Source organism: Equus asinus, chromosome 23, assembly GCF_041296235.1.
Source record: "Equus asinus isolate D_3611 breed Donkey chromosome 23, EquAss-T2T_v2, whole genome shotgun sequence".
Taxonomy (NCBI): Eukaryota; Metazoa; Chordata; class Mammalia; order Perissodactyla; family Equidae; genus Equus; species Equus asinus.
Window position 1 is genome coordinate 50,929,320 of NC_091812.1, and position 12,195 is coordinate 50,941,514.

Here is a 12,195-nt window from a genome sequence, read left to right on the forward strand (position 1 = left end):
ATTTCTCCAAAGAAGGTGTACAAATGGCCAACACACACATGCAAAGATGTTCATCATCATTAGTATTAGGGAAATGTGAATCAAAACCACGAGATGCCACTTTATGTCTATTGGGATGGCTATTATCAAAAGACAGAAGGTAACAAGTGTTAGAGAAGATATGGAGAAATTGGAATCCTTATGGGCTGTTGATGGGAATGTAAAATGGTACAGGTGCTATGGAAAATGGTATGGTGGTCCCTCACAAACTTAACCATAGAATTACCATATGATCCAGCAATTCCACTTCTGGGTTTATACTCAAAAGAATTAAAAGCAGGGACTTGGATATTTGTATGATATTTGTATACTAATGTTTATACCAGCATTATTCACAATAGCCAAATGTGCAAACAACCCACCAGTCCATTGACAAATGAATGGACAAACAAAATGTGGTACATAGTTAAAATGGAATATTATTCAGCCTTAACAAGGAATGAAATTCTATACATGCTACAATATGGATGAACCTTGAAAACATTAAGTGAAACAAGTCAGAAACAAAAGGACAAAAAGTGTATGATTCCACGTATATGAGGTACCTAGAGTAGTCAAATTCATAGAAATAGAAAGCAGAACAGAAGTGGTTACCATGTGACTGGGAGAAAGGGATAATGGGGGGTTATTGCTTAGTGAGCACAAAGTGTAAGTTAAAATGATGAAAAAGTTCTGGAGATGGGTAGTGGTGATGATGGTACAACAATATGAATGTACTTAATGCCACTGTACTTAAAGACACTTAAAAATAATTAAAATGGGAAATTGTTATGTCTTTATCACAATAAAAAAAAAGAACTCCCAGTTATTGGCGTCAAGGATGCATTTTTACATTTTCCCTAACCCTCCTGTGTCTTTGTAAACAATAGTGTCACACTGGACCCTTCAGGGCCCATCTCTTTATCTTTTGAGTTCACACATTCTAGCATCACTTGGTCAGACAAACGGATGAGGTTGGCGAGATTTTGGTATACTCAGCTACAACAGGAGGAGCGGTAACTGGCTTTGGGCAGAATTGCCTGACCTAAGAGGACTACTTTTACCTTAAATCCTACTCCTTCAGTGGTTCTTAAGCTTTGAGGTCCTTTGAGCCTCTTGCTATACAGTCATGCATCACCTAACAATGGGGATACATTCTGAGAAATGCATCATTGGGCGATTTCGTGGTTGTGTGAACATCATAGTGTATACTTACACAATCCTAGATGGTATAGCCTACTACACACCTAGGCTATATGGTACTAATCTTATGACACTACCGTCGTATATACAGTCCGTCATTGTCTGAAACGTCATTATGCAGCATATGACTGTAATTTTAAGGGTTAGCAGTTCCCCTGTGCACCCCTAGGAGTCCAAAAACCCCTGAGTTAAGAGCCTTTGTTCTAAAGTGAACTCCAAAGGAATATCTGTCCTCTTACTCCACTCAAATAGCAGATGTTGGCTAAGGGCCTGCTGCTTTTGTATTTTACAGACATAGTTGTTGGTAGGGGTATTTACTGGGATAGAGTCTGGCTCTGCCAACTCTGGGAGAAGCTTAATCTCCATGAGCACATGGCAAGAGAATATGAGCTGGGACTAACTATATGTGCTTAAGTCTACTTTCGTTCAGCTGCCCAGTGAAGCCAAAGAAAGGAAAGAAATGGTAGACTTGGTTACTTGGATGAGTTTAGCAAACAAATAATAAACCAAATTACCCTTTGGACTGGACATGAGAAGCAGGGCTCATTTAGAGGTCTTCAGCTCTAAAGTTTACCACTACATTCCTAGCACTTTATGCCAAGAAATCTTTCATATGATTAATCTGGGAGGGGGCTGACATTCTCTGGCTCCACACTACCATTAGCCATTTGCTAGCAGAATGCTCACAGACCACAGGAAAACTAACCATTCCACTGTGGCACAAAGAAAAGAAAATACACCAGTGAATGTCCTTCAGCTGGCCCAAGAGGGGCAAGATGAATTATCTGAGGGCCTCAAGCAAGATCCTACGCATGATCCTGTGTCCCATGCAGCCTGAGAGTTGCAGCCTTCCCCTTGACTTGGCTAACGTTATGTATGTCACTGTTTTCCACTTCCCAGTGCAACGGGCCTTGCATCGGGCCTCGCCTAGCCGTGCAACACAGACAAGTGTTCTGCCAGACACGGGATGGCATCACCTTACCATCAGAGCAGTGCAGTGCCCTTCCGAGGTAAGAGAAAGCCATGGACCTCCTTTCCCCAGCCCCTGTATCGATAGCACAGGAAGATAGTGGTGAGTAAATGTCTCTCCTCCAACTTCCCACAATCCCAGGGGTCAGATGCCCTGCGCTTTCGCCTCCATTTTCCCCAGGCCATTGGCCTCCCCAGAGGTAGATGGCTCAGTGCTTGCTGAATGGGCCAGGGGCTGGGCTTTCCTCTCTTGAAGATGAAGAGTGCGAAGGTGCTATTCCTGTGAGGGAGGCCTGATACCCCAAGAGACCTGCACTAGCCCAAGGGTAGGCAGGAGGTGAGGCCCACACAGTGGTCAACAGACCTCAAGGGCTCCACCAGCCCCTTGCTCTTGTTGACCTCGCTCTTGTTGACCTCGCTGTAGAAGTTATGCTGAGATAAGGGCCCTTGTCCCTGGGTCTCAATCTATCATTGCTATCCAGCCCCCAGCCCCTGTCATATTTCCTTGTAGATGTCCCCCTACGGTGAAGGCTCACCACCCCCACCTAAGGCCCCAGCCCCTGAGACTGGCTCCAGGCTCTGCCTCTGCCAGCCCCCACCCCAGGGGAGCTCATTCTTAGGACATGCAGTGATGAAGCCAAGCAGATGGAGGCCTAGGTAGAGGAAGTGGCCTTCTGAGATCTTATAGCCATTCCGGAACAGAGCAGAGATCAGAACCCAGGTCTGGTAGCACTGGAAGATCCTGAGGAGTTGCCTGACATTCTTGGGTTTGCAGCATAGTTTTCATATCTTCCCCCCGATCCGGCCCCACAGCGGCAGACCCTAACCCTGGTACCTTCTTCCTGCAGGCCAGTGAGCACCCAGAACTGCTGGTCAGAAGCATGCAGCGTACACTGGAGGGTTAGCCTGTGGACCCTGTGCACAGCGACCTGTGGCAACTACGGCTTCCAATCCCGGCGTGTGGAGTGTGTGCATGCCCGCACCAACAAGGCAGTGCCTGAGCACCTGTGCTCCTGGGGGCCCCGGCCCGCCAACTGGCAGCGCTGCAATATCACCCCATGTGAAAACAGTACGTTCTCACCCGCAAAGAGCCTTCTGCAAGTTCCTCACAGGGCATGGGGTGCAGAGGGCGAGCCCTGGGATGGAACCTGAGCCTGGGGCATTGGATCAGGTTTCCCGAGGCTTGTGGACTGGGGTTGGAGTTGGATATTTTCAGAGGGATGCATGGGTGCGTGCAAGCAAGCAAAGATATGTACAAGGATGTGTGTACACATGTCCAGGCCCCAAAAGATGGCTGGGTGTGCCCTAAGGGCTCCATCCTGGCCCTGAGAGAGTCAGGTGCTGTTGGCCAGGTGCTGGATGAAACCAGCCTCCAGCTCCCCTGCAGGAGGTTGGCTGGTGCCCAGAGGGGAGTACCAGAGAGAAAGCGCTGCTCACACTAAAGCAGCGCACAGAGTACCTCCCGCTCAGCTGGCCCTGCACCCCGCAGTGCTCTGCTTCTCGCAGAACAAGGACCTGCTGACCACCTCCCTCCTCCCCAGCCCCCTGGGCACCCACCAGAACTGTGCGGGAGCCCACGCCCTTGGGATGTGATCCTCATTCACTCCCTCCTCCCTCAGGTCTGGATCCTCCTCAGCCCAACACCAGCATGGGTACCCCAGTTGGGTGGGGATCTATTTTTTCTTCCTCTGGACCCAACAAATTGGAGGTGCTTTCCCACAGAGAAGAAAACAAAGCATGAGGCAAAAAATAGGGCATCGTTACACGTTGCAGTGCTGCTCTCCCCAAACAGGGTCTCACTGAGATCGGATTCCTAATGTTGAGGCAACTGCCCTGTAGGCAAATGGCCCCATGGCTTTCCACACAGTGGGGAGGGGTGAGCTTTGTTCCCTTGTGTGGTGCTGACCCATCTTTGTATCAGGAGCTCCCCACACTCAGTACCAATGTACAATGAAAGTGGTTCAAACTCACTATGTTAGTCACAGATGTGCACAACCCAAATTGGCACCAATATTCAAGAACCATCTAGTCTGTGCCAATACTGAACTCGAATGCCGCAGTGCTCTGGTAGGTCACGGTGGGGGAAGGAGCGGAGGGGCGTAGGAGAACACAGGAAACAAAGCTTCCCAGGGAAAGGAAGGCTCCGGTTCCAGGGGAGGAGGCCCATCAGCCAGGGCCTCACCTGCCCACCACCACAAAGTGGAGCAGAATTCAGTCCTTCTGGAAACCATCTCACGGAGGAGAGTCACTTACTAAAATACCTGGGAAAAGGCAGGCTTGCCTAGGAGGTGAGGTGGTCCCAAGGAAAGGGAGACGTCAAGCCCCCTCAGGAGGGAAAGGAGCTATCAGAAAGGCAGCAGAGCTGGTCCAGGGCTGGACTCCAGCATTCAGCCAGCAGCCTGGTGCCACCCCCACTGGTGACAGCCTGGGGAGCAGTTGGCTGGGTTCTGCCAGAGCAAGGCCAGTCCAGAGGTGCTGGACAGTGGCGGCCCCTCCAGCACAGGAGTCCGGTGCCCAAGGTAGACCCCAGGATCCAGCGAGTGAGATGAGCTGTCAGCCTGTTTCACGTCTTCTTTCTGTCCCCACCCCTCTTCCCCTCTCCCAGTGGAATGCAGAGACACCACCAGGTATTGCGAGAAGGTGAAACAGCTGAAACTCTGCCAACTCAGCCAGTTCAAATCTCGCTGCTGTGGAACTTGCGGCAAAGCATGAAGACAGGGCACGGGGACGACTCCACCCTGGCTGCACAAGGGACTCACGCAACCACCTTGGACAGAACCTAAGCTTTCTTCGTTTTATTTATTTATTTCCCCCTCCCCCCACACATCCCCCTACCCAACCTCGTCCCCTCCCCCCGCAGACATGAGGACCTCGGTGCGTCCTCTCTTTCTGGTAGCCGGAGGACAGAATGTTGGGAAAGGACAAGAATGGAGGTCTAACAGAGGTTGCAGAGCTGACGGGCCAGACAGCAGGAGCTCCCTTGCAGAGCCTACTCCCTCCCAAACCTGGGTCCCAAAGAGACCTAGGAAGAGGCAGGCACAGACCCTGAGGACAGCAGGGAGCCAGAGCCAACAGCAGACGAGAGGCAGGCGGGTAGGGTGCCAGAGGGTTTTGTAGAGCATTGGTACAGACGTTGGACAACCAACTGTGTCTTTCCTGGCAGCACCTGAGGACGCAGGAGCATGCTGCGCCTCGGTCTCCTCCTCTGCCTCTGCCCCTTAGCCTTGGGGAGAGCCGGCAGGGAGGGGAGGACACCATGCTGAGGCAGAACCCCGCCCAGAGCTCAGCTCTTCTGCTGGGGGACCCAGAGCGACAAGAACTCAACACACATAGTGGGGTGAAGGAGGAGATGATCCAAGTAGGCCCAAGGCACACATGATGCAGAAAACGAAGTGAGGAGGGAAAAGGACAGAAGCAAGGAGAAAGCTGTGCGTGTTCCTCAGTGGAGAAGTGGGGTAGACGGGGAGGAGGGAGCAGGCGGGAGGCACGCGGAGGGGCTCTGAACCCTCTGTCTGCCTGCAGGGGATGCTGCCGGCCTCACCAAGGGACAGGCCCTGGGGGCCCACGCTGCCTGGTAGAGGCATGCCTTCCATGGAGTGGAGGGGAGTCCCTGCTCCCTGCGCCGTCTCAGAGAACTTTCTCCCTGTACACTCATGGCAAAGCCAGAGAGATGTCAGGGTCTGGCTGTGCAGTCAGGCCACCTGGCACCTTTATCTAAATCAAGAGTCCCCCAAGCCCAGAAATAAATGCTGATGTAGGCCAGTGGCATATGGAGCACGAATGGGCTGGGTTTTCTGGCTAGGTGTTCTGACTATCTGGCCTTTGTGGCTCCACTTAAGCGCCAGAGACTGGGGTCAATTTGTCAAAAACCAATTCATCCATCAAGTTGCCAGAGAGTAGCCATCACATTGTAGCAACCACTTCCTTCCAGAGCTGGCCAGGGCACAGTATGGGACAGCCAGCCCCTCCCGAGCACAGTGAGAGCTGCCCTCGTATTTATAAAGCAGGTTGGGACGGGGTAACGGGGTGAGGTGATGGGGCATGGTGGAAAGCTGATGGGTAACCAGAGCTTCCAAGAAGGTCTTTGAAGGCTTTTCAACCCATTCTCCCCACACAATGAAATACTATAAGCTATATAGGAATGAATATACACCAGTCTGGGTAATTCAGTGGGCAGAGTAACACACACACTCCAGTAAGGCCCGTCAGCTACAGTAAAATGGCTGTAGGAAAGTCGAGTGGCAAAACAGAAAATTTAGGACAATTTGGCAAATTGCTCATTCAGCAGAGCGGCTTTGGGCAAGTGACTGTGGCTGCCTCCCCCTGCGTGGCCACAGTTTAGCAGCCAGGGCAGGGCAGAGCGGCCAGAGTCACTCACCCCTCAGATAAACCATCCCCTCACATACAGAGTCATGCAATGCCACTCATCTCAACATCAGGGCTGCATTTCCCAGCCAGCCTGGAAGTAAATTTAGGGGGAAGACAGTATGAAGCTGTGTCCTTCCCAGGTGAGCTATGGGCAATTAATGTGCGTCTCTTTCTTCCTCACCACAATAATGGGCTCTAAGAAATCACGTTACTAAAAATCAGTGTAATGTTTATTTAAAATAAAAGAGAATGTTTTCTATGTATATCTTTTGTGAATATTTATTAGGATTTCTTGTATAAAAAAGTGCAATATTAATAATTGTACATTGTCATTCAGAAAACGAAATATGGGGGGGGGGCGCATTTTATTAACTTCCTGCAATTGTGTTCCTGTAAACTCAGTGATGATTATTGTGTTGTTCCTATTTTTAATAGAAGCTGATGTTTAACTCTGGATCCAGTCACTGTGTACAGAATACAGTGTAAAAGCTAACGTGAAATGATGGGCAGGAACAGGGGATTCATATGTGACACAACGGTTACGCATGGAATGAGGAAGACGAATTCCACACTACTACTCATGCGGTTGGTTATTGCTAGTTCAATAGCTACTGAAAACCAGTGGCCAACATTTCCATTTCCTAAGTAGCAGGCGTCCTCCAGCTCCGCCACGTGTGGGGCTGTAGCAGTTGGACGTGGGTTTCAGAGCAAGCTTGGAGGATCGAGGTTTGGGGTGGGAAGCAGCGTGCTCCTTGCATGAGATGAATGTACGTTTCCTGTTTGTTCTGTGAATTGTGACTCGGCAGCCCCACAAGATTATCAGGACTGCTGAATAATGTGGAAGGAGGCACTTCCTCCTCTAAAACACGAAACTGTATTTATATTTTTTGTACAGATAATACAGCTTATTTATTTAAATCTTGTCGTCTGAGTCTCTATTAAGCTCAGCCTTTCTATCTGGTTTTGTGCAGGGGATAAGGGGGTGGTTCCCAGCCACTTATGTGCATTTGGCTGAAGTAGAGGAATTGCAGTTTTCAGCTTGGCATGGGAAGCTAGGGCCCATGCCTGGAAGGGCCAGCTCTGTAAATGAACCCAGAGGAGCTGCGTTTGTAGATGCAAACATAATCGGCTTAGTGCTGCCCTTGACAATCATCTCATTTACGGCCCTGTGTAGAGGGAAGATGGGAGCCACAGTACCTTCTGGAAGAAAAGCAAGCACAAGCATCTCTAGGGATAGATGTGGACTTGGGTTGAAAAGTAGCCTCACTGCAGGTCAGGCTTCCTGCCAACAGCGGCGTGCACTGTGGGAAGTAGCTGTGTGCTGAAATTCTGGATGGACACCATGAGTAGGGGCTAACATTTATAGATCATTACTACACTTAATCCTCACATGAACCCTATGATTCTTTACATATGGGTAGACAGAGGCCCAGCCAGTCCTGCTGGTCTGCTGGTTAAGATTCTCCACTCTTACCACCATGGCCTGGGTTCCTTTCCCAGTCAGGGAACCACACCACCTGTCTGTCAGTTGTCACACTGTGGCAGCTGCGTGTTGTTGTGATGCTGAAAGCTATGCCACTGGTATTTCAAATACCAGCAGGGTCACCCATGGTGGACAGGTGTCAGCAGAGCTTCCAGACTAAGAGAGACTAGGAAGAAAGACCTGGCCACCCACTTCTGAAAAAAATTGGTCAAGAAAACCCTATGAATGGCAGTAGAGCATTGTCTGATACAGCGCCAGAAGATGAGAGGATGGTGCAAAAAGACCAGGCAGGGTTCTGCTACACAGGGTCACTAGGAGTCGGAATTGACTCGACAACAATAACAAGATAGGGGTCCAGAGAAGCCCAAGTTCATCCAGCTGATGGGATGGGGATTCAAACTCAAGTAGTTTGGTTTTTTAGCCAGAGCCTTGCTCTTACCCACTATGCTGTCTGCAGCTCCTCTGTGTGCAAGTTGACTATGCGCGGCCACCTTGGTGCACCCACCATTCTTCCCTACTGCTTGAGGGTTGGTAGATGATAAAATGGGGCATTTTACTGGAGTGGTCGCTTTCTCATCCCCTAAAATCAATTTTTATGGCATTCTAGGGCTCCTAACTTCCTAGTGTTAAAGCATTTTAAAAGAAATAAAGCTACAGTGGGAAGTGCAGAAAAAACAAAAGCATATCTGTAGAGTTCTTAATAAACAGGCTCTGGTGGAAGAGCAGCGTGTCTCTAGGCCCAGAAGACACCCATACAGGGACCTTTGTGAAAGATGCTCTGAGGACCCCAGTCTCAAAGCCAAACCCCAGCCTGTTTTCCAGCAACTCACCCAGCACATCAACTTTGTTGAGCAGTGTGAAAATACACCAGAAAGATACCAGAAGGCCTTCTTGAAACTCCAATTATTTTCTCAAGAGTTTTAGGCTTTGCTTTAAAGAAAATGCCAGTGCTTGAACTATAAATACTCACATACCACAACCAAACAATGTCCTACAGAGACCCCAGTGGAGGGTGGGGAGAATGAGTCAGAGATGCCAGCACAAAAACCCCAGAAGGCTCAAATGGTGGGAAGGGCTCAAATAAAATGTATGGAAAATTTTCCAGCCAAAATCAGAGCTCAGCAGGGAGAAAAAAGAGAGATTCCTACCAACATGCTACCAACCACAGTGTAAAAGTTTGGAATCTTAACCACAGGCCAGTTCTCGGGTTGTAAGTCCTCATACTAGAGTCCCCTGTTTGGCCTCAGAAGTTTTCAGGACTTTGACAAGATGAGCCCAGAAAATCTGCAGGCCCATCAAGACCAGAATGGGCAACAATCACCAAAGCTCATTCATGCCTCAGCTTCCTCACCTTTAAAAAGAGGATACCTCAAGGGATAGGGTTGTTGTGAGAAAACTGCTAATTCATGTTGAAGAAATATAAGGGTGCCTGTCATATCATTGAACCATTCGTTGAATGTTGATCAGTATTATCATCATCCAAGCTACCTTGAAGAGACCAGGAGATGAAGGGCAAGACTAGTAGAATGTTTGCTATTTCACGTTACTTCCCATTGTCAGCTTTGAAAGACTCTCCCCTGTGTTTCCATTTTTGATTGAGAACAACAAGAGTCATTCCTCCAAAGTTCACTCCTACACAATAGCTTAATGAGAGAGGCATTGGTGAACCAAGCTCTGAATCTTGGAATAAAACAGATCAGTCCATGCAGCCGACTCAAAGACTCACCAAAATACTGACAAACTTCCAGAAATACTTCCCAGGACAGATGTTATCTTATATCCCAATGTACAGCCTAGTCTCCACTCAAAACACCAAATGTACACCTAACTGCCATTTCCTTTGGTTTACTAAATGACATGGAGAAATATTCATTCATGAGCAAATATACAAGTCAAGTAAAAGCTAAAATTAAGGATCTCTCATTACCAAGTGGTGGATTTCCTCATCAACAGCATGCTGTTATCCCCACACCTCATCCTGAAAATAAACCCAAAGGAAATAATCCAATTTTATGAATCATTCTCAGCTAAAATGAGACAAGTTAGATCTCTATAATCTATCTGAGGTGCTCCCAAAAATAAGCAAGTTTATCCACAAAGGGAAAGGGAGTGGTGGGGTAGAGAGAAGGATGAAGCTCTTGGGAAATAACCAATGGAAACTGACCTGTTTGGCGAATCAACCCAAGGAAAGATAAATTACAAAAGAAAACAAGGTGACAACTCCTTGGTTTTGCCTCTCTTCATTTTGTTCAGTGAATGAGCTATGATTTAAAGACTTCAGGATTCAGACTCAGAATGCACTGAATGAGAGCTAAATCAGGGAAGGTTATCTGGCCATGTCACATACTGCCAATTAGGAAAACACCAGTGTTGATACAAGCCTTGAAGGAAACAGTAAAGAACTGAATACCCACTGAATTCTACCAAACCTCTAAGATTAACCGAAAATTGTCTGCTCCCCATCCCCATCCTGTCTGCTTGGAGATGCTTTTACAGGTGAAATGTATACGAGCTGATCAGAGATTGTTGTCTTTGGCCAAACCCCAGCTTCTTAGTCATAGCACCCCAAGGTTTTCAACTGTTTGTTGCCACCTCTAAATTGGAAGGCAGATTGGTCATCAAGCCTTTGCTAACAAGAACTGGGCTGTCACCTTGCCTGTCAACTAGAGGTTTACGACTTCACTCAGATGGGGTCCGTGAAGCACCTGCTCCCAATCAACCACATGTCACGCTTCTGATAACACAATATACAGATGTCACTCACCTCTGTGTTTTCCAAAGGCAAAACCCATCTTTAACCGAGGATTTCCCAGGCTGCTCCTAAAGATATGGTTTATATATGTGTAAACAGAAATTAAATGTGCAGTTTTATGTGAGTGAAGAGAAAGCAGACAGTGGGAAATGGTTCTCCTGGTGAACATAAATAATATTTGTTTAAGCAGAATGCTTAGGAGGACCTGAGAGATTGCACAGTCAGCATTCAGACCAAAAAGCACGCCTGGGAAACCTCCCTTCTTCTCCAAAATGACATAAACAGCCCTCCTCTGGGTCTTTGCAATGGCCAGGGTTGACCTCGTTACAAATCCCATGAAGGATAGTAGACAAGCTGTGAACAACTTAGTTACCACGCAAGCAACTCTAGGAAATGTTTAATGGTCAAGGCAAGGAGGGTGATGATGGAGTGTGTCATGGGCTTGGTTTTCTTCCCCCCAATCCCCACCATCATTCTTTAAAGAAAAATGAAAGGGCCAGGAAATGACTTAGCTGAGGTCAGCTGAAGGATGAGGAGGCTGTTCTGACAGTCATGCAGGTAGTTCAGTCCCAGAGCTGGAGCTCTACATGCCAGGGCACAGAGCAGGTGCCGGGTCCATGGACCAGTCACTCCTGAGCTGAATTTCTTCACCTGCAGAGGTCCTATCAGAATGGAGACACTCCAGGTAACCACCTGGGAGCAAGCCCCCAGGGCTTGAATCCTCCACCCCCTTTGCACTGTGAGGGTCTAGCCTTCGCACTCGGGTCCTGCTGGGATGGAAAACAGCCAAAGACCTCATCTGGACCTAGTGGGCCCGCTCTACTTCCCCCGCGACATAGGCCTCTCTCATCTCCTTCTCCCTGATTTCTTTTCCCATCACATACCTTTCCTTTCCCTAAGAGCTTGACAAACACTTGCTAAGCACCAACTCTGTACCAGGCCCAGGCTGGGCCCTGAGGACACAGGGGCGAAAGCCTAGTCCCTGCTTTCAGGGAGCTCAGAGTCCAATCAGGGAAGCAGACACATCCCACCACAAATGCCAACGTGTCCTACTCGGATTATAAAGACCAAGTTTGAGGGAATCTCCAGCTCAGTTTTCTTCTCCTTTTCATTCTTTCCACAGTCAGCACCCGGAGATTGCTCCTTTTCTTCCTAATCCTCTCTCACTGGGACTTTTCCAAAGGTATCCTAATTGGACTACTTAAATCTACTCTGATCTCCAATCTACTTCCCATACAGCAGCTAGAACTTTTGTTATATTGCCTGCAAATACATCCGTGTAAACAGATGCATACGTGTAAAATTAATGTAAATCTACACCCTAGAGGCAGTTAGCTAACATTTAATTACCCAGTCATAAACCCACCCTCCAAAAGTGACCATTGCAAGCATTTCAAATATG

General features: G+C 48.3%; 1 protein-coding gene across 3 annotated transcripts in view; it reads left to right on the forward strand.

Annotated features, from left to right (window-relative positions):
• The window catches only part of ADAMTSL1 (ADAMTS like 1), an 852,153-nt gene extending 844,679 nt beyond the window's left edge, over positions 1-7,474 (forward strand). For all 3 annotated transcript variants that reach the window (XM_070495595.1, XM_070495594.1, XM_014845577.3), the window contains 3 exons: positions 2,122-2,231; positions 3,039-3,259; positions 4,796-7,474. In XM_070495595.1, the coding sequence (XP_070351696.1) occupies positions 2,122-2,231; positions 3,039-3,259; positions 4,796-4,902 (438 nt within the window). In that variant the 3' untranslated portion in view covers positions 4,903-7,474. The remainder of the gene's footprint in view (positions 1-2,121; positions 2,232-3,038; positions 3,260-4,795) is intronic.
• Positions 7,475-12,195: the final 4,721 nt, after the last annotated feature.